The sequence below is a fragment of the Neoarius graeffei genome, chromosome 19, assembly GCF_027579695.1.
Source record: "Neoarius graeffei isolate fNeoGra1 chromosome 19, fNeoGra1.pri, whole genome shotgun sequence".
Lineage (NCBI taxonomy): Eukaryota > Metazoa > Chordata > Actinopteri > Siluriformes > Ariidae > Neoarius > Neoarius graeffei.
In genome coordinates this window covers 16,150,500-16,173,105 of record NC_083587.1, presented here as the reverse complement: position 1 = coordinate 16,173,105, position 22,606 = coordinate 16,150,500, and the positions used below count along the sequence as shown (strand labels likewise).

The window sequence follows — 22,606 nt, the reverse complement described above, 5'->3', positions numbered from 1 at the left end:
AGTTGAAAGTCGCACTTGGAAGACGCTCTGGACGCTTACAGTGATGCATTTATGTCTGAGTACTACAGTTGACTTTAGGACTGCAGTTGTCATGAACAGTTTTGCACTCAAGTTTCCATCAATGAACAGTTTATAACTTCAACAAAACATACGTCATGTTAAAACTGTTAAAATCGTGCTATCTGTTATCACCCAAATGAGGATGGGTTCCCTTTTGAGTCTGGTTCCTCTTGAAGTTTCTTCCTCATGTCATCTGAGGGAGTTTTTCTTTGCCACCATCGCCACATGCTTGATCATTGGGGATAGATTAGGGATAAAATGAGCTCATGTTTAAAGCCTTTAATTCTCTGTAAAGCTGCTTTGCGACAATGTCTATTGTTAAAAACGCTATACAAATAAACTTGACTCGATTTAAGGTCACTCTGTGGAATATTCAAAGTTTCTTTATGACCTGATTGATATTTTTCCAGGACGTTGTCCCAGATTTGTTTTGATTGCTCCTTGATTGCTTCTTCATGATGCTGTATGTTTAGATAAGTTCTCTAAAAAACCCTGGGTTCAAACATCTTCTGGGAAAATACGTATTCATATTGAGATACCACAGAATGACTCCATTCACAGAACTAATTTCGGGGTTTCACAACAACAGGCGTCGGTGAGTACTTATCCAATCATAATGTTTATGTTTTAAATTATTTTAAATAATGATACCAAACCCCTCCCTTCTTTACTACAGGATAAAGTTCTGGAAATTTTTCAATCAGAGTTTGGTTATAAAGAATCTCAAACTTTGAGCATCCTGCAGAGTGACGTTAAATGTCTTATTTTTAAAATTGATGCTATCTCCACCATGCTTTACAGCGTGGATGGTGTTGTCAAGGTGATGAGTGGAGTTTCTGCGAAATATCGGTTCCAGGTTGTAAAATGTGGAAAAGTTCAAGGGGGTTGCACAACTTATGCAACACACTGGACCTAAAAATCAAAATCAATGGAAATATGATTACATGATGCAGAAGTGAGTTTATTTGACTGTGTTCCAAAATTTAGAACCATTAAGGGTTCTTAAGTTGTCTTAACCTTTAAACCCTTAAATGACCGATGTAGTGTTTCCCATCAGATACCGTTCCTTTTCAAAGTCTAATAACTGGTAATTATGCGAAGAATACTTGAAGAACCCTTTTGGAAGCTGCACAAGCACACTTGGGCCCAAAATTAAACCTGAATGAGAAAATTAATATGGTGCGTTTTCAAAATTAAGCTGTTTGTGTTAAAAAAATTGACGAATGATTCCGTCGAGCCTGTGGGTTAATCAGTTGATGACTAATTGCTTGCAGCACTGAGAATGACCTTCCTAACACGAGCATGACACTGAGAGCACCTCTTTATTTGATTACAATTAGTCTCTGTCTGCACTTCCTCACTCTGCATCGCAATTAAGACTTAATGAATGAGGAAATGAATGTATTACATGCAGCATCCATGACTTTCCTCCAACAGCTAACGGACACTCGGAGGTGGATGAGGTCTAGTTTCTGTTCTTGGACACTTTGTTTGTTCAGAAGTAGATAATATATACGGAACGTTCTGAAACATTCACTGGGAGAATTGATACAGGATCTGAATCAAAGAACCGACTCGTACTCAAAGAGAAGGATTCAATGCTTCTGCTTCAACAGTAATAATCTTTATTTAAATAAATATAGAATCCATTCAACGTTAATATTTTGTAATTTAAACCAAACACACCATCACAAATTAATTTACTGCACAGTTCATACTACAATTGCTATGAAAAATGTACATTTGTTGTGGCTTAGACAAGAGGCAGTGAGTAACTTCAATTACATCACAGCACTGGATCCTGATTGGTCAGAAGAGAAGGTGTTGATTAAATTTTCTATAACAGCAGCTCTGACAGTAATGTAGCTCCAGATCACAGGCATGAATGCACTGGTTCTAATTTGTTATCATTTCTATACTAACAGCTCATTCACAGGGACTCGTACGGCAGACGCTCCACATTAATACATTTTTGTGTCTACTGCCTCATAGAGGTGAAACGAGGTAGTAGCCACGATGTTATTGTGTTATAAGTGTAACAATAGCGAAACTTCGTAACCAATCAGCACTTATCCTGATCAAGTTCGATTACCCGTTCTACTTCTTGATAAACTTCGGAACCAATCAGAACCAGAAACGAAATCAGAGAAACCTCGTTATAACTTCGTAGTATCGGAAGATAATCGGCAAATAAAAAGATAAACAAAATTCACCTCATGGTTCGCCAAGGCTACTGATTCGATATCAAGTGATGTTTATTTTAAGAAAAGTTACCTTTTGATTATCACAGCTTTTGTTTGGTCCTTCTGAAAGGTCAAATGAAAGGTTTCATAATTTTTTTTTTATTTAGCTTTTTGGCAGATATATTTTGAGAAGCCGATATCAAACTTCTGCTATTCGCTTTAATTTTTAAAATTTTATTTTTTGAGTCTTTACACGACACTTGTGAAACAAAACGTGCTCATTCGTACTAAATAATGCTTCGAAGACAATTCATGAACAAGTGCTTTCTTTCTTACTATTTTGAAAATAGATCGAGTTCACAGTGCTGGATTTTGAACAAAACGCAGTCGACAAAATCGGTCACCACAATACTCCAAGCCCTGATGCTGCTCACGGCTTGGTGATGCTTGTAAGAGATGAGGCGAGTATCATTGATAACATGTATATATGCGATATTTACCGTATGGACATGGGATCAGAAAACTATTTTATTTATAAGCAGCAGCCACATGGACCCATAGGGTACCGATTTTTTAAATATTTGACATGTTGAAGTTGTTTTTTTTTAAAGTAAGGAGATGTTTATTTAACACTTACAGAAGGAGTCTCCAGTGTCACGTAACAATTTTCCGACATTTTCAGCACAGAGGAGGTTTCTTGGTAACATCACAAGCTGTGTTTATTTTTATCTTATTAACTTAAAGGCTGCTCGAACCCAGAACCTTCTTGCTGTGAGGCGACAGTGCTAACCACTACACCACATCACAAAAAAAAAATCTGCCCAGCCTTTATCGGGTTAATGTTTGAACCCTGCTGCATCATTAGTGCGGTTATGTAAAACGTTTAAAGCCCAGCGTGAAGAGTGAATCTGAAAGCCATCTGTCCTCTGTTTTTCTCTCGCACCTCTACACATTGAGGTCAGCGAAATCAGTCGGCTGGACCATCCCACCTCGCTGTGTCCTAAAAACAGGAAACAAACAGCAGCAGTGAATACTTTAACATATTTTAGTTTTACGTGTGTGTGTGTGTGTGTGTGTGTGTGTGTGTGTGTGTGTGTGTGTGTGCGCGTGTGAACAGAGTGTCTTCTAATAACTGAGGTTGTGTTTAAAATGGTAAATTACACACACTGTTCATAATAAACTCTGCCCAAAAGTGACGTGTGAACAACAAGATTTCCAGTAAGCTAGAGAGACACTTGGATGATGTAATACTCAAGAAAAACTGCAAACTTCCCAGAGCTAACTTTCTGGTTTACTGTAACACAGTCATCGTAAGTACATAAGTAACGATGTAGATACACAGACAGACACATTTATTATTATCTAAACACTATTTATAGAATTGGATGAAAAACAGTCTCCGTTTAATATTGGTATTTTTTCCTTCAGTTTGTCTCTTTAAAAGCCCTTTATTTCTAAAAAGGCTGGAACACCAGCTCCAGAATAAACAGGTCTAACAGGATTTCTTGTCTGCTTTAAAATCTCGAATGCATCTTTTTTGATTTAACGGAAACTCGAGCACATTTTCACTCACAATGATCGTGAAGATGCGGGGGAAACAAATCTGTATAATTTTCCACGAGTCAATCTGACTATCAAGTAATAATTCCCACATGGAATACTACGTCATGGATTTTTTAAAAAATTATTCTACCAACACAAAGGCTATGGCGGCACGGTGGTGTAGTGGTTAGCGCTGTCGCCTCACAGCAAGAAGGTCCTGGGTTCGAGCCCCGGGGCCGGCGAGGGCCTTTCTGTGTGGAGTTTGCATGTTCTCCCCGTGTCCACGTGGGTTTCCTCCGGGTGCTCCGGTTTCCCCCACAGTCCAAAGACATGCAGGTTAGGTTAACTGGTGACTCTAAATTGAGCGTAGGTGTGAATGTGAGTGTGAATGGTTGTCTGTGTCTATGTGTCAGCCCTGTGATGACCTGGCGACTTGTCCAGGGTGTACCCCGCCTTTCGCCCGTAGTCAGCTGGGATAGGCTCCAGCTTGCCTGCGACCCTGTAGAAGGATAAAGCGGCTAGAGATAATGAGATGAATGAGACAAAGGCTATTCTTGGGTTTCACGTGACGTCACATCCGCCTCATTAGTCATTCAAAACTTTAGCTGGTGGTCTACCAAAGCTCAGTTGACAAAGCGTTTGTACGGAGAAGGTTCATTGCTCGCATGAAAAATGCCTTATGCTTGCGTTGTTTTAGGTTGTTCGACTCGATCAAACTGTGAAACTGATAAAAGTTTCTTCAGGGTTCCCCGTGAACTAATAAAAAAGGGTGAACGAACGCAGGATTTCACAAAAAGACGTGGAAAAAGGTGGCTTTTGAACCTCTCAGTGAAATCGAAGGGAGCCGAGTCGAAGCGTGCTCGAGTTTGCAGTGATCACTTGGTGAAAGGTTTGTATCCCTCTCAGCTATGGCCTTAGGGTTTTCCAAGTACTTTTCTTGCTATTTTACGGTACTTTTTTTCATCACGAAGCGCTAAAGTCCCCAGCTGTTTCTTTGTTTACTCCTCACAAAGTCCATATGCATGAAGGTCGCGACAAAATTCTTCCCCAGCCGTACAGTTACAGTGCGCCGTGATCACTTCTCCGTCTTGTTTAACTAAGATCCAGGTCTTTAAAGAGGTTTCTGATGATCTTTATGAATGATTTAGCTGAGAGATAAGAGCCAACACAAGTCAGAATCAAGCCAACTGTTGCTTGTTTACACTTCAACTTGCAGCGCTTCGTTGTAAAGACACGAATGAAAAGCTTTAAAAAAAAAAAAAAATTACATACACGGGCAAAAACAATACAGGATTCATTGGGCAGCGACTTGATCCCGAGGTCCTTTACCCAGCCACATACAAAACAGTTGTAAGCCTCCGTACTCTTCCACGCTTTCATCTGTTTTGCGATGTAGAAGGACGTCTGCAACACCAGATAGCTGGAGATGTCGGGGAACTCGACTGAAGGGTAGTTTTCCAGATCGTATGACAAATCCTTCTTTCCCAGACTGTAGGGGTCGATTCCATTGCACACAGCAATCTTCTGAATATATCTAAAGCCAGCAGCGGCTTCTAGATTACGAGCGTACTCTGATAAGTTAGTTATCGCTAGTTGTTTGCACTACGGCAGCCATTTTGGTTTGCTCGACCACCAGCTATTTTACCGGAAGTGAAATCGCTAAGAAAAGTCACGTGACTGAAACCCAAGAATAAAATATAACAAAACACAAGACAATAGTGCATAGATGGTGAATACAAGATGTGTAATGAACAAAAGGAAGAGGTAGATTTTTAAAGTGCAAATTAAATCCTTAAGTGATTTGTAGTATATACCGTATCAGTCAAAAGTTTGTACACCCCTACTCATTCATCGTTTTTTCTGTATTTTGACTGCTTTCTACACTGCAGAATAATACTGAAGACACCAAAACGCTGAAACAACACATGGAGCACATGGAATTGTGTGATAAACAAAAAGTGGTTTCGAAAAAAAAAAAAAAGTTATATTTTAGATTCTTCAAAGTAGCCACTGTTTAGCCCCCTCCGGTCTCTGGATCACTTTCCTTTTCCTCGCTTGTCTAAGCATCTGATCCACTTTCTCTCCTGGACGTCATGTTTCTCACAAAACATCTCCAAAAAAACACTTCAGCCCAGAGAACAAAGTTCCAGATATCACTGAGCAAAACAAGGTTCTTGTGGGGTTCCCCGGGGTAATGTGTGTTTACCGAGCAGCTCATGTTGCTGTTTTTGTTTTGTGAGAGTTGATGACAGTGTGATGTGGCCAGTTTGGGACAGTTTAGAACGCATACTGCGCTCGTCTCTTCTACAGAAAACACAAATTCCCCTGTTTTCACTTCCTTTTACTGAATCTGTTCAAAACAAAGAGCTCTGACTTGGACCAAGTAACTACAAATGATCAACAATCAGAGTTAGTGTGAGTTTTAGTTCATTTCAAACCACACAGTGCTGCTGAATCCTGATTGGTCAGAAGAGAAAGTGTTGATTCATTTTCTATAACAGCAGCTCTGACAATAGTGCAGCTGCAAATCACAGGTTTATCTGCATGAGTGCACTTGTTCTAGTAGTCTGCATTATCATTTCTATAGTCATTCACAGGGGGCTCCACTTATCACGCCTGGAGTTTATGAGCTTTAAAAAGTGCTGGGAAGTTCTCGAGATGTTTCTGTAATGTTTCTGGAAGGAGTCTCCAGTCTCAGCACTTTGTAACGCTCGGAAGTGAAGCTGGAACGTTAAGTTTTCTGACATCTTCAGGACAGACAAGTTTACACTTCTTTGTGAGAGGCCGGTGAGGGAATGACTGTTTATAGCTGCTATAACATACGGTGTCTTGCAAAAGTATTCATCCCCCTTGGTGTTTGTCTTGTTTTGTCGCATTACAAGCTGGAATTAAAATGGATTTTTGGAGGGTTAGCACCATTTGATTTACACAACATGCCTACAACTTTAAAGGTGAAAATTGTTGTTTTATTGTGACACAAGCAACAATTAAGATGAAAAAAAACAGAAAGCTGGAGTGTACACCCCCCCCCAGTCAATACTTTGTAGAGCCACCTTTTGCTGCAATTACAGCTGCAATATGTATGGGGTATGGGGTATGTCTCTATTAGCTTAGCTCATCTAGCCACTGGGATTTTTGCCCATTCCTCAAGGCAAAACTGCTCCAATTCCTTCAAGTTAGATGGGTTGTGTTGGTGTACAGCAATCTTCAAGTTATGCCACAGATTCTCAATTGGATTGAGGTCTGGGCTTTGATTAGGCCATTCCAAGATATTTAAATGTTTCCCTTTAAACCACTCCAGTGTAGCTTTAGCAGTATGTTTAGGGTCATTGTCCTGCTGGAACGTGAACCTTCCTCCCAGTCTCAAACCTCTGGCCGACTCAAACAGGTTTTCCTCCAGAATTGCCCTGTATTTAGTGGCATCCATCTTTCCTTCAGTCCTGACCAGCTTTCCTGTCCCTGCAGATGAAAAACATCCCCATAGCATGATGCTGCCACCACCATGCTTCACTGTAGGAATGGTGTTCTCAGGGTGTTGGGTTTGCGCCACACATGGCATTTCCCATGATGGCCAAGAAGATCAATTTTAGTCTCATTTGAACAGAGAATCTTCTTCCATGTGTTTGGGGAGTCTGCCATATGCTGTTGGGCAAACTCCAAACGTGTTTTCTTAAGCAATGGCTTTTTTCTGGCCACTCTTCCATAAAGTCCCGCCCACTCTGGAGTGTATGGTTTGAAGTGGTCCTATGGACAGATACTCCCATCTCCGCTGTGGATCTTTGCAGCTGCTTCAGTGTTATCTTTGGTGTTTTTGTTGCATCTCTGATTAATGCCCTCCTTGACCAGTCTGTGAGTTTTGGTGGGCGGGGCCTTCTCTTGTCAGGTTTGTAGTGGTGCCATATTCTTTCCATTTTGCTATAATGGATTTAATGGTGCTCCCTGGGATATTCAAAGTTTGGGATATTTTTTATAACCCAACCCTGATCTACACTTCTCCACAACTTTGTCTCTGACCTGTTTGGAGGCTCCTTGGTTTTCATGTTGCTTGCTTAGTAGTGTTGCAGAGTCAGGGTCCTTCCAGAACAGGCTGATTTATACAGACATCATGTGACAGATCATGTGACACTGATTGCACACAGGCGGATTTTAATCAACTAATTATGTGACTTATGAAGTGAATTGGTTGAAGCAGCTCTTATTTAGGGGTTTCATACGAAAGGGGGTGAATACTTATGCACACTCCAGATTTCTGGGGTTTTTTTTTTCTCATCTTAATTATTGTTTGTGTCACAATAAAACAGCAATGTGCACCTTTAAAGTGGTAGGCATGTTGTATAAATCAAATGGTGCCAACCCTCCAAAAATCCATTTTAATTCCAGCTTGTAATGCGACAAAACAGGACAAACACCAAGGGGGATGAATACTTTTGCAAGATACTGTAAGTGAGAACATGCAATGTAATGTGTCACTCTAATAAATTAAAAGTCGCAATGATGAACAAATTGTTGTTGTGTAAGAGAAATAAATCACATCAGGATGCATGGTTATTGGAAAATAATCAATGAAGACTTTGTGTTTGATGCTCTGTTTAGCCTAATCAACACTTTCTGACCAATCCGATTCAAGAATACAACATCACTGTGGTTTAAATTAACATATAACAGAGAGCTTTGAGTGACAGAACATGACAAAATAACCTCCAAGAAATCCATCATTCTGACAAAAATTTCATTTGTGATTTTAGTGAACTGTATACATTTATATCGAACCTGTGTCATGTGAAGAGTTGGTGTCGGCTTTTTTTTTTTTTAACAGCTGTAGAAATTAAATGCTTGGATCATCCCCTGTTCTTTTTCCATTGTCAGATCTCATCTCATCTCATCTCATCTCATTATCTCTAGCCACTTTATCCTGTTCTACAGGGTCGCAGGCAAGCTGGAGCCTATCCCAGCTGACTACGGGCGAAAGGCGGGGTACACCCTGGACAAGTCGCCAGGTCATCACAGGGCTGACACATAGACACAGACAACCATTCACACTCACATTCACACCTACGCTCAATTTAGAGAGTCACCAGTTAACCTAACCTGCATGTCTTTGGACTGTGGGGGAAACCGGAGCACCCGGAGGAAACCCATGCGGAGAACATGCAAACTCCGCACAGAAAGGCCCTCGCCGGCCATGGGGCTCGAACCCGGACCTTCTTGCTGTGAGGCGACAGCGCTAACCACTACACCACTGTGCCGCCCTCCATTGTCAGATCATACAAAAAAAAGCATTGTATCATGTAAAGACTTTCTCAGATCACTTCATCCCCATTGGTGTAATCGATGTAATTCTTACGTCAAGTGAACTTATCTTTCCGCAATATTCCTACTGCATGGAATACATGAGCTGCACTGGAACAGAGTGGAAGAAATGATGCTTGATAAATAAAATGGTTCTTTTACACGCTGTTGAGGAGAAATGAACAGCTCCAAGCTGCTAATGATGCTTAATTAACGGAGCATTAATCACTCAGTCAGTCAGGAGACTGGAATAATATCAGGGAAAGATGAGAACCGAGTTCACATTTAACACTCGATAGTGTCTTGTTGGAGCGACACGTTTACAGGGTGACTCTGGTGTGTGTGTGTGTGTGTGTGTGTGTGTGTGTGTGTGTGTGTGTGTGTGTGTGTGTGTGTGTGACAGATTGATAAGATATTCATCACTACGTCACCACATTCAGGAAAATGTCACTAAAAGCTTTAATTCTAATTCATCTGTCTTGATCTGTCATCTAATTGATCTGTCTTCAGACTTGAAGTTTTTCAGCAACACCACAGATGGCTCGTTCGCTCCTGAACTGATCTTCATCATATGTTTTATATTTATTCTATAGAAGGGAGTCGTAATGAAGCAAAGCTGAGTGTTGAACATCACATCCTTCCTGTAATTGTAGTTGGTTGAATGAGGGTTAAATAAGACTTTGACAACAATACACACCACTTTGGATCTTTTATACAGCAGATTTCAGTTTCTGTAAGACTATCAGTAAAAATCGGCTTTTTGTTAGTAAGGGCACGTTTTCGGAAAACGTGAGGTTAGAGAGCAACGTGAAGATAAAATAGATGAATGACAGGCAAATGAAGAATCTTGAGATTTCTAATGTCCCTTTTAATATCCAGAGCTGGCAGCAGAAATATAATGAGTAAAGGATAAAAGATAGTTATGGTTACAATAATGATCATTTTACAAGGTTAAAATTAATCTATAATCCGAATTGAATAATATTTTACCGCTACTACTACCACCCTGAGAAAACTAGGATGGCTATGTTCCAAATCAACGCCATATTTCTTAAAGACTGCGTGCAGATTTTTATTGTATTTTCTCACCCAGAGTGGGGGTGTGCAAACTTTTGCACTCAACTGTAATTTGAATCTAATGTGTGAGATTTTGAAAAACATAAAGCAGTGAAGAACATGAGGATTGGGAGAGTGTTTTGTGTGTGTGTGTGTTTACTCACACAGGCTCGTGCAGGCTCGACAGGAAGCTGTCTATCTCGTCCTGAGGAATGTCTCCGTCCAGCTCAGCTAGGTACGTGTACAGGCTGACGAATGTGTCGAAGGGGATTCGAGCTGCTCCACCCTCCGGGTCCTCGGTCAGGATTTCGCACGCAAATTTCAGAGCACTGAGGATCGTCTGTGAACACAACGCCAGACCAGAGGTTCACTTTCACACCACATACAGTACGTGCTCACATCCCTGTCACGATGTGTATCTATTCCCATACAGTTCATCCTCACTTTAAAAGGTTTTTATATCATTGTATGAGGAATAAAACATCATGTGGTGTGATGTTCTAGACATATAATCAACAAGACAGTTATTGTTCTGAGCTGTAGACTTACCCATGTTGGAAAATTTACAGCTAAAAAAGTACAGATTTGACTTGGACTGTTACAAAGCACTGATACTGGAGACTCCTTCCAGAAATGTGAATAAAAATACAATAAACATCCAGAAAATACTTAAACTTATCGACATTATTCTCATCTTTATTTTTTTTCTTTTGCACTTTTGAGTCACACACACACACACACACTACATTTTTTTTAATCTAAAAAAGTAATAAATTATTTCACATACCTTTTTCTTTTACACATTTTATTTTGTGCCAAATACATTTTGCCAAACTAAATAATACTGAAAAATGTTTTTAAATCAAATTAAACAATACTACCAAATAATACAGTACATACATACAAAATGTATTCAGAATGCATTTATACGTTAATTAATTCATGATTTATTTTGTACCTGAGGAAATTACAGAATTACATTTCATAATCTTTAGATTATCTTAGATGTAGCACAAATTTTAATTTTAATTGTTTTTTTTCCTGTCCTTAATTCATTCTACTGTGAATTTTAGAGAATGTGAAACGAAGAGTTTCCTCAGTGTGTAATATTACTATATTTTATATAAATTTAAGTCACTGAGCTCTAAGGAAAAATCTGGAGAGTTGACAGGCTTGTCAGAGTGAAGCCATCTGGCCGCCATCTTACCACTCGCATCGCGGAGCCGAACGGTCATTTAGGCTACTGGAAGCTACACAAAACTGGAACAGTTATTTATGTAGTTGGTGAGAAAAATTACAAGAAAAATGCCTGCATGTGCAGCAGTGAGTGAACTGTACAAACCGTCAAGTCAAAGGTCGTGGACGGACGTTTCACCTGTGAGTACTTATAGTGTGTGATCATTTTTGGGTATCAATGGTTGGTTGATGCGTCTAGTGTGTTGGTGAAGTGTGCATGTGCTTGTCACGTCTCGCTTTCAGCCCACACCGCTGACTAGCAACGCTGCTTGCAGCACCGTGAAAAGGCAAGCAGAGTGCGTAAGTCTTGCCCTCTCACCAGCAATGTCCTATGTTAGTGGCTTCTCGTGCCGATACCTGGTAACAGTGACCTATCAGACACTGGCTGTACTACAGGGACGAGGGGAGGAGGTCTGGCCCCCTTGATGTGCGGCATGCATGGCCCATCTCTATGATGGAACACACCCTGGTGCCCACAAACCAAACCCCCAGCTATGGGCAAATAGCACCACTGCCTTGTGGTTGTCACGGGAGCGAACAAGGCTAAGGGAGACAACTCTGACAGCAAAATTTGGAGTGGAGCCCAGTGTTGCCAGATTGGGCGGGTTTAGGTGCTTTTTGGCTGGTTTTGAACATATTTTTGGGGTGGAAAACGTTAGCAATATCTGGCAACACTGGTGGAGCCCCGAAGGCAGATGGTCATCGCACTGCGTCACCATCCGGCAACTCCTGCAGCTGTGCTGGCGCCAACCTTATCGGGTTGTCCTTTCCGTTGGAGACTGCCAGCAAAGCCGAGAAGGGGATCCTGACGACTGGGCATCCCAGGATCTCCATATCATCGCCCAGGCCTGCGCCCTGGAGAGGTCACTCCAGTGCCGCTACCAGCGGCAGCAACAACACGGAAAGAGAGCAGTTACGAGTTCAAAGCCTAGAACGGATTGGCGTAAGCTCACGGCGCTATGGGTTGTCTTCCGACGGTGGGAGGGGTCATCGCGTCCCACTGCCCAGCTACCACCCCCGCCTCAAGCTGGGCAGCCCCCAGCCAGTAAGGTGTTGGCCCGCCACAGTCCACCCACTTCAACGGGTGCTTGGAGAGTAGGCCAAAAGCCGAAAGACGGACTGTAATCACTGCACCAATCAAAGCAAGATCATTTTTACACGTGTGTGCACAGTGCCATTTGTGTGGACCCCCTATAGCGTTTTATAATGGTTTGCAAGAGCGAAAGAAAAAAAAACAACAGAAAACCTGTCTCATCATCTTGTCTGTTTTTGTTGAAAATCTGACATTGATATCTGGGATAAACACTGTAACTGTGTCAGATTTTCGATGGAAGTGTCCCAGACTAGATCAAAGCCCAAGTTGAGACATGTTTGATATTGAATGCCAGAGCTCAAGCGCAAAGGCTCAAATTCAGAAAGAAAAATGAACAGAGTAAATTTAATCTCAGGAGCCTAAATGAAAGAAGGGCCAAAGCCCGAGGCAGAAATGGCAGTGAGGGATGAAAATAAAAAGAGAGATGTTGTTGTTCGAGTTTGGTCAGGAGTTATTTTCATTTCCCGAAGGCAATGAAAATAACTGACAGTGTAGATCATCTACATCTGTCACACCCACTTGAACAAATTAACAAAATGGGCATGATTGTCTGTTTTAACTCTATGATTTTAGTTTAAATTGAGTGCAAGTACTTTTAAATCAAGGTTGGTCAGATTTCCCGGTCAATGGCTGACTTCCCAGACGGCGTCCGATATATGATTTCCTGTATGGGGAAAAACTGAAATAATCTCCGTAAAAATAATTATAGTAGTAAAAGAGCCATCTAAAAATGATCAGGGACTGAACTGGAAAAGGGGGGAAAAAATAACAGTGAAGGAGAGCGCTATGAAGATATTTAAGGAATGTGGGTAAAGTTGAGAAACTAAAAAGAGGGGGGAAAGTCAGGAGATACTTTTCTTGGGGCAAATTTGATCTGATACAATGGTTTAACACGTAATCCAAATACACGCGATGTGAGTGGTTGGATGGCGGCTTCACTGGTCTCTCCAGCAGGGAATGGGCTCGAAGCTCTCCAGATATCACACATTCTTCTTTGAGAGTGTGGTGTTTTCTGAGTTTACAGCCCAACACTGCCACCAAGCGGTATTCACAGGATTTACACCCCGACTGAAACACTAGTCCAGATATAATCGGACAGTTTGGCTCTTTAATTACAGCAGGATTAAAAGTGATCCCGTGAGCCCCATAAAGAAATAAATCTGTACTACTCACTCCACCCAAAGCACTGCACCCGAGAGCGAAGAACTGCATCCAGTCGACGTCGATGCTGAAGTCCCCGAGCGAGAGCAATGTGTCGAGCTGTTCGGCTGGCAGACACAGGCTTTTCCACTTCTGCTCCAACTCTTCTATAGCAACAGTCTTCTTGGATGAAAGCTACAAAGAAAAAGGACCATCATGCTGGCTTGTACCTGCGTATTAAAAGTTAATCGTGTGATAAAGTTCAGCTGGAACAGACCAACCTGTTTATGAAGGACTTTGAGGAGACCTGGACTGAGCCCATTGTCTGTCTTCTGTGTTTTTCCAGCTATTTCCAGCCTGTCTTTGACTGGAAGAGGTTCACCTTCTGATAGCGCTGTGAAGTAGCTGAAAAAGGCAAATAGCAATGGCGTGACCATCTGAGCGTAAAGTTGATTCAAGTATGTTTCACAACACATTTTATTATAGAAGAAATAAAAACTGCTCTGATAGCTTTAATATGAAATAAACAGACTAAAGTCACTTTTCTGATTGCTGATTCAATTCAAAATGAAACGTAAAGCTGGTTATCACTTGGGTAGCGACTGGGGTCTCATATACAGGCCTGTGTACAAGTCTGAGGCACGTGTAAAATTAGTGCTGTAGACCAAAAATGGCTTAAAAATAATGAAATGAAAAGAAATGTTTCAACATTTAAAAAAACATCATAAACAGTCATCAGTAAGCCATAATAAATGATGAAACAAAGTCGATATTTGGTGTGAGACGACTCTTTGCTTTTAATGAGCTGTAGGTTTTACTGAGCATCTTACAGAACTGGCCACAGTTCTTCTGGACACTTTGTCACACTCGCGTCTTCATTTTGCACCAAAACCCAGCAGCTTTCTTTTATAATCTGAAAAGTGCTCTCTTAAAAGTGGTAATATGCTGCTCAGATACAAACTTTTTCTGTAACGTGTAATTTTGTAATTAAACGAATGTTTTTGGACTTGAAAATGTTTTTGTAATAATGTAGAAGTCATTCATCGCCACTTATCCTGTTCTACGGGGTCGCAGGCAAGCTGGAGCCTATCCCAGCTGACTATGGGTGAGAGGCGGGGTACACCCTGGACAAGTCACCAGGTTATCGCAGGGCTGACACATAGAAACAAACAACCATTCACACTCACATTCACACCTACGGTCAATTTAGAGTCACCAATTAGCCGAACCTGCATGTCTTTGTGGGAAACCGGAGCACCTGCAGGAAACCCATGCAGACATGGGGAGAACATGCAAACTCCGCCCAGAAAGGCCCTCGCCGGCTGCTGGGCTCGAACCCAGAACCTTCTTGCTGTGAGGCGACAGTGCTAACCACTACACCACCATGCCACCCTGAGAAGGCATACAGTAAACTAGAAATCCATAACAAAGTTTGTATGGAAAAAAATATGTATATATATGGGGGCTAATACTTTTGCACAGCACTGTTGTATATTTTACAAATTTACAGAAAAAATGTCGAGACTACAAAGACAGCAAATGTTCAATAAAAGTCTAGAATCATTATATTTTGTCACTGACTGATTCATGATAAAAGTAACTCATACTCGTTAAACCACTTCTTATATTCTGGACTCTGATTGGTGCAGCTGCAATCGACACTTTGCGGTTTCTTGGTAATAAGACGAGCTCTTTTTTATTTTTCGTCTGACGAGTAACTTCAAGAGAGAGTAGCAAAAGAGAGGCTGGTGAAGGAACGACTGTTTACAGCTGCTCTAATGTACGTGAGCACAGGGACTAACTTGTTTCACAGCTGCTCCACAACATGAAATAAATGGATAAAAAGCACAACATCCAAATCTTCATTAAATTACAAATTACTGAGATATAAGAGGAATAAAACACTTGGAAATGTGCTGTTCTAGGAAAATAATCAACTTTGCGGTGGGAAGAGTAACTTCTGCTTCATCCTATAGCTATTGACCTGCAGTGGTGCTTGAAAGTTTGTGAACCCTTTAGAATTTTCGATATTTCTGCATAAATATGACCGAAAACATCATCAGATTTTCACACAAGCCCTAAAAGTAGATAAAGAGAACCCAGTTAAACAAATGAGACAAAAATATTATACTTGGTCATTTATTTATTGAGGAAAATGATCCAATATTACATATCTGTGAGTGGCAAAAGTATGTGACCCTTTGCTTTCAGTATCTGGTGTGACCCCCTTGTGCAGCAATAACTGCAACTAAACGTTTGCGGTAACTGTTGATCAGTCCTGCACACCGGCTTGGAGGAGTTTTAGCCCGTTCCTCCGTACAGAACAGCTTCAACTCTGGGATGTTGGTGGGTTTCCTCACATGAACTGCTCGCTTCAGGTCCTTCCACAACATTTCCATTGGATTAAGGTCAGGACTTTGACTTGGCCATTCCAAAACATTCACTTTATTCTTCTTTAACCATTCTTTGGTAGAACGACTTGTGTGCTTAGGGTCATTGTCTTGCTGCATGACCCACCTTCTCTTGAGATTCAGTTCATGGACAGATGTCCTGACATTTTCCTTTAGAATTCGCTGGTCTCATCTCATCTCATTATCTCTAGCCGCTTTATCCTTCTACAGGGTCGCAGGCAAGCTGGAGCCTATCCCAGCTGACTACGGGCGAAAGGCGGGGTACACCCTGGACAAGTCGCCAGGTCATCACAGGGCTGACACACAGACACAGACAACCATTCACACTCACATTCACACCTACGGTCAATTTAGAGTCACCAGTTAACCTAACCTGCATGTCTTTGGACTGTGGGGGAAACCGGAGCACCCGGAGGAAACCCACGCGGACACGGGGAGAACATGCAAACTCCACACAGAAAGGCCCTCGCCGGCCCCGGGGCTCGAACCCAGGACCTTCTTGCTGTGAGGCGACAGCGCTAACCACTACACCACCGTGCCGCCGAATTCGCTGGTATAATTCAGAATTCATTGTTCCATCAATGATGGCAAGCCGTCCTGGCCAAGATGCAGCAAAACAGGCCCAAACCATGAGCAGTGGCTTTCTCCTTGCAACCCTGCCATGCACACCATTGTTGTTCAGTGTTCTCCTGATGGTGGACTCATGAACATTAACATTAGCCAATGTGAGAGAGGCCTTCAGTTGCTTAGAAGTTACCCTGGGGTCCTTTGTGTCCTCACCCACTATTACACACCTTGCTCTTGGAGTGATCTTTGCTGGTCGACCACTCCTGGGGAGAGTAACAGTGGTCTTGAATTTCCTCCATTTGTACAGAACCTGGGCGGCACGGTGGTATAGTGGTTAGCACTGTCGCCTCACAGCAAGAAGGTCCGGGTTCGAGCCCCGTGGCCAGCGAGGGCCTTTCTGTGCGGAGTTTGCATGTTCTCCCCGTGTCCACGTGGGTTTCCTCCGGGTGCTCCGGTTTCCCCCACAGTCCAAAGACATGCAGGTTAGGTTAACTGGTGACTCTAAATTGACCGTAGGTGTGAATGTGAGTGTGAATGGTTGTCTGTGTCTATGTGTCAGCCCTGTGATGACCTGGCGACTTGTCCAGGGTGTACCCCGCCTTTCGCCCGTAGTCAGCTGAGATAGGCTCCAGCTTGCCTGCGACCCTGTAGAAGGATAAAGCGGCTAGAGATAATGAGATGAATGTACAGAATCTGTTTGACTGTGGATTGGTGGAGTCCAAACTCTTTCGAGATGGTTTTGTAACCTTTTCCAGCCTGATGAGCATCAACGACGCTTTTTCTGAGGTCCTCAGAAATCTCCTTTGTTCGTGCCATGATACACTTCCACAAACATGCGTTGTGAAGATCAGACTTTGATAGATCCCTGTTCTTTAAATAAAACAGGGTGCCCACTCACACCTGATTGCCATCCCATTGATTGAAAACACCTGACTCTAATTTCACCTTCAAATTAACTGATAATCCTAGAGGTTCACATACTTTTGCCACTCACAGATATGTAATATTGGATCATTTTCCTCAATAAATAAATGACCAAGTATAATATTTTGGTCTCATTTGTTTAACTGGGTTCTCTTTATCTACTTTTAGGACTTGTGTGAAAATCTGATGATGTTTTAGATCATATTTATGCAGAAATATAGAAAATTCGAAAGGGTTCACAAACTTTCAAGCACCACTGTCACTGCTTGACACATAGTGGTTTATTTCTTCACAGTGTGAGCTGCACATCTCCTCTCTCTTTCTTTATGCCTTGTTTGTCAGTGCTGTGGAATCAGTCGTGGAGGCGAAGCATCTCAGACTCACGCAGCAGACCACTGCAGCACATCTGGCGGCTGTGTCCTAATAGCAGCTTTAGTGAACTGTTTGAGGATGTCAGGCAGCTCGGGCGGGATGTTGATCTGCTGGGCGCAGTATATTCTCTCCGGAAGAGGCATAACATATGTCCTGAGGTTAACTAAAAAAGAAAAATTAAATAAAAACACAACTTTTTATATGTCATTAATGACTTCTGGACATCCATGTTGAATCAGATCCCATCCCATGTAATGTAAAGCCTTTTGCATTCCTCAGGTTGGTGTAATTTTACCAAAAATCTGTATCACATGGGTTTATATTAATGCACCTCTTATCAGAGCTTGTTTTTAGGAGTTGCTGAAGTGTGTTAAAGCTGCTTCGTGTTCCCATTTATGATGTATCTATTACTGACAGTTGCCATGAAGGACATGATAAATTAAATTTGTCCTTTTTAAAAAGTACTTTCTTGACAACGAACACAGAATCAACACCATAGGTCACACTATATCTCTATGAACTATATACATATAGTATAGAGTATACTATAGATACAGTTGTGGTCAGAAGTTTACATACAGTGACATGAATGTCATCTTGGATATGAATTTCATGGCAATATTTGGGCTTTCAGTCATTTCTTTGAACTGTTCTTTTTCTGTGGCAGAATGATTGTACAGCATACAGCTTTAATTAAAAAAAAAAACACTAGAATTTGGTGCACAAGTTTTAATTTTCTTTGGGTTTTCTGAAATTAACACAGGGTCAAAATTATACATCCAGGGTCAAAAATTTACATACACTCACTTAGATTATTCATTCAGAGGTGCTGAAACTTCCAAAATGTCTCTTATCTTGCCAAAGTCGAGGTCTCTTAACTTCCTGTTAGTGATCATGATTGACCACAGCTGGTAGCTTCTCTGTGTCTTCATAAAAAGGGTTTGTTTACATCACTCATTGGATTGACCAACACACAGTAAAATGGGAAAGTCCAAGGAGCTCAGTGCAGATCTGAGAAAGAGGATCGCAGGTGTACACAACTCTGGAATGTCTCTTAGAGCCATTTCTAAACAACTGCAAATTCCAAGATCAGTTCAAACAACTGTATCCAAGTTATTGTGAGGTGGAGTCACTTTGTCAAGCCACTTTGCTTCAAGAAAACCCAAACTGTCACCCTCAGCTGAAAGGAAATTGGTTTGGATGGTCAGGAACAACCTGGGAACCACCATGGCACAGCCCTGCCATGAACTGGAAGCTGATGGATCACTGTCTACAGTTCAGATCACCATGGACTAAGAGGCTGCTATCCAAGAAATAACCCCCTGCTCCAAAACTGACACCTTCAAGCTAAACTCAAGTTTGAAGCTGACCACACAGACAGAGAAAAAGCCTTCTGGAGGAAAGCTGTACGGTCAGATGAGACAAAGATTGAGTTGTTTGGCCACAATGACCACCATGTACAGAGGGACACTGTACCAGCTGGTGGTGGTGGTAGGATCATCATGCTCTGGGGCTGTTTTGCTGCCAGTGGAACTGGTTCATTGCACAAAGTGGATGGAATAATGAAGAAGGAGGACTACCTCAGAATTCTTCAGCATAAACCATCAGAAACTTGAAAACGACTTGGGAGTTACAACAGGACAATGAACCCAAACACGCATCAGAGCTGGTTGTGGAGGATAAAGCAGGCTAACATTGAGCTTAAAACAAGTCCTGACTTCAACCCTATTGAAAATATATGGACCGTGCTTATAAGTCAACTCCATGCCAAGAAAAAAAAATTAATTAAACTCTACCAATTCTACCATGAAGAGTTGTGAAATATCCAACCAGAATTCTGTCAAAAGCTTGTTCACGGTAACCAAAAATGTTTGGTCAAGGTGAATCTTGCGAAGAGACATTTTACCCAAATATTACGTGTGCTGTATGTATATTTTTAGCCCTGTATGTATAATTTTGACCCTGTGTTGATTTCAGAAAACCCAAAGAAAATTAAAACTTGTGCACCAAATTCTAGTGTTTTTTTTAATTAAAGCTGTACGCTGTACAATCATTCTGCCACAGAAAAAGAACAGTTCAAAGAAATGACTGAAAGCCCAAATATTGCCATGACATTCATATCCAAGATGGCATTCATGTTACTGTATGTAAACTTCTGACCACAACTGTAGCTGTCATCAGATTATACAAAATAATTAAAAATAATTTTGGAAACGTTCTGAGAAGTTTTGGGGGAAAATTATTTCTACTTAAATAAACGTGACCCACAAAAGGGCAAAGCTCAACTCTGATTGGTTACACCGAACTCTCTGTGAACCAATAAATGCTCTTTCTCTTAATTAAGAAGAAGCCTTTATTTGTCACATGTACACTCAAGCACAGTGAAATTCCTCTTCTGCATTTAACCCATCTGAAGCAGTGAACACACACACAGCAGTGGGCAGCTCTGCTACAGCACCCAGGGAGCAGTTGGGGTTGCTTGCTCAAGGGCACTTCAGCCATGATACAGAGGGAACGGAAAGTGCTGTTCATTCACTCAACTCCCTTCACATTTTTCCTGCGAGACCCAGGAATCGAACCAGCAACCCTTTGGGCCTACAGCTGCTTCTCTTACCTTCAGGCCATGGCTGCCCCCAGTAATGCCCCCAGTAATGATGAAAAATCCATGAAACATTTCACTGGCCGCCGGGTCTGAAGGGTTAAATACAGTCTGAAGTCCATCCTCATTTATTTATTTTTCAACAATTAGTTTTATAAAACAGCAAACTGGAAATCAATGTAAACAACAAATATGCTTGCTTTTTTTTTACTTCCTGTTTGCACTTCCTCACTGACTGTTGTGTATGTTTTTACTATATTGTGTCTTGTCTCTAAGTATCCTGTCTGTATCCATATGGTGTACTGTTTATACTGTTGATAACATTCATACTGTATTTCTAATGTATACTGTATACGAAAGATATTGTATATTATTGATGTTATAGTCAAGGCAGTTTATTTGCACAGTGCTTTTAACAACAGACATTGTCGCAAAGCAGCTTTCCAGAAAAGAGCTAATTTTATCCCGAATTTAACTAATTATAGATAATTATCCCTAATTTATAGATATTTTATGCATTATATTATAGACATTGTTTATTATAGATAGACATTAGATTATATATACTGTATCAAGGCTCCAGCTTGCCTGCGACCCTGTAGAAGGATAAAGCGGCTAGAGATAATGAGATGAGATGAGATACTGTATCAAACAGATATTTTAGACATTTTGTAGTTATAATAGTTATTGTACATTACATATACATATATACATTTTTTCTTACATTACATATTAGAAAAATATATAAATATATTCACTCCCCCCCCCCATTTTTTTCTGTATTGTGTGTGTCAACAAACTTGACCAATAAACTCGGTTCTGGTTCTGATTCTGCACATTTCTACCCCCAAACCAGCTACGATTAGCCAGTTAGCACACATAAAGCTAGCTGTTAGCTTAATAACTGTCACTGACTGCTAATCTGAGAGATTTTAAGAAAACTTACCAAACTTCAAGTAGACAAAGAGTTTGTTCAGGATAAATGTCGTACTGTGTGGATTTTTGTAAACTGCCTTTATCTTCTCACGGGTAGCGTGTCCCTTGTTTCTATAGCAACGCTGTTTGTTACGTCATTTCCTAGAAACGACGATTCAGTGATGTTACGAGTCAGTGATTGGTCGGAAAAAAATGAATAATTAAACAAGGCAAATCAAATAATTAACACAAGGCACATAAACTATTACTTTTTCTAATAATAGACAATGATATAGAAAAATAATATTTAAATATTTACTTGATATAATACATGGTTGGTTGGCAAGCTTTTCTTGTTTGGTACTGCGCACGCGTCCTGTTCATGGGAAATATCGCGAGAATACAAAGTCTGCGTGCACCAATCAAATCGCTCCGTGCTTCATCAGCGGCCGCCCGCAAACATGGCGGACTACAAGGAGGCACCTTTGGCGACTCGGCCAAAAACATTAGAGCCCGCGGAATATTTTCACGTTTCTCCCGAATATCGACGGGCGGAGGAGGAGCGAGCAGCGCTCAGAGCCCGGCTGAAGAGAGAATATCAGCTGCAGCTGAATAATCCTCTGCGGAAGGAGCTGATTGTGAGTGCGGAGGCGAAGGGGACTGTGGGTTAGCTGGCTAGCGTGCTAATTAGCGTATGTAAATAAAAGCTGTTTACAAATAAACATGGAGACGAGGCTGCGTTTTTAAATATTTGTGTAAGATTAGTGGGTGGTTTTAATAATTTAGACATTTATAGAAATTATAAGCTAATGAAGTTAATTCGTCAGTAAGCAGAGAGTGACCTTGGTGCTAATTTGTTAGCTCGCGAGGAAATACGGACTAATTAACAGTAATTTCTGTTTACGAGCACACTTCAGAGTGTATAATATCAGTGTAATTTCCCGTGTCAATGCATTAACACCGAAAACTGTTGCCAAATCTTTTCACGGGAAAGTAAACAGTGCATGTTCAATAAAGTCGCTAGAAGTCACCAGATGACGTCATTGCCTCGTTTGCATATTCATTAACTCAATGTCATCATTTGCATATTAAGTACATCTGTACAAAAATTTTTTTTTTTTTTACAAAAATACTAAAATATAATTTAAATCTGCAGGAATGGTTACAGATGGAATAAGTAGCTTGTGTCACTGTAAATATCGCCAGTAAAAGAGTTTAA

The 22,606-nt window shown here is 41.1% G+C and overlaps 2 protein-coding genes across 2 annotated transcripts in view; one reads left to right on the top strand and one right to left on the bottom strand.

Annotated features, from left to right (window-relative positions):
• Nucleotides 1-1,668: 1,668 nt before the first annotated feature.
• On the bottom strand, nt 1,669-21,530 carry ropn1l (rhophilin associated tail protein 1-like). Its single transcript, XM_060900824.1, has 6 exons — nt 21,419-21,530; nt 17,886-18,036; nt 13,881-14,004; nt 13,633-13,794; nt 10,295-10,470; nt 1,669-3,243 (listed from the first exon to the last, which is right to left on the bottom strand). The coding sequence occupies exons 2-6, from the start codon at nt 18,014-18,016 to the stop codon at nt 3,189-3,191; spliced, it is 648 nt and encodes a 215-aa protein (XP_060756807.1). The 5' UTR covers nt 18,017-18,036; nt 21,419-21,530; the 3' UTR covers nt 1,669-3,188.
• Nucleotides 21,531-21,808: 278 nt separating this feature from the next.
• Nucleotides 21,809-22,606, top strand: part of ndufb4 (NADH:ubiquinone oxidoreductase subunit B4) — a 9,685-nt gene continuing 8,887 nt past the window's right edge. Inside the window, exon 1 of the mRNA XM_060899735.1 lies at nt 21,809-22,025. Coding sequence (XP_060755718.1) covers nt 21,849-22,025 — 177 coding nt within the window. The 5' untranslated portion in view covers nt 21,809-21,848. The remainder of the gene's footprint in view (nt 22,026-22,606) is intronic.

Excerpts from the sequence above, each read along its gene's own strand:
- ropn1l (XM_060900824.1), bottom strand. The coding sequence starts at position 18,016 with ATGCCTCTTCCGGAGAGAATATACTGCGCCCAGCAGATCAACATCCCG. Across the intron at positions 14,005-17,885 it reads GTGCTGCAGTGGTCTGCTGC|CTACTTCACAGCGCTATCAG; the intron begins GTGAGTCTGAGA and ends TGCCTTTTTCAG. Across the intron at positions 10,471-13,632 it reads GGTGCAGTGCTTTGGGTGGA|ACGATCCTCAGTGCTCTGAA; the intron begins GTGAGTAGTACA and ends TTGTGTTCACAG.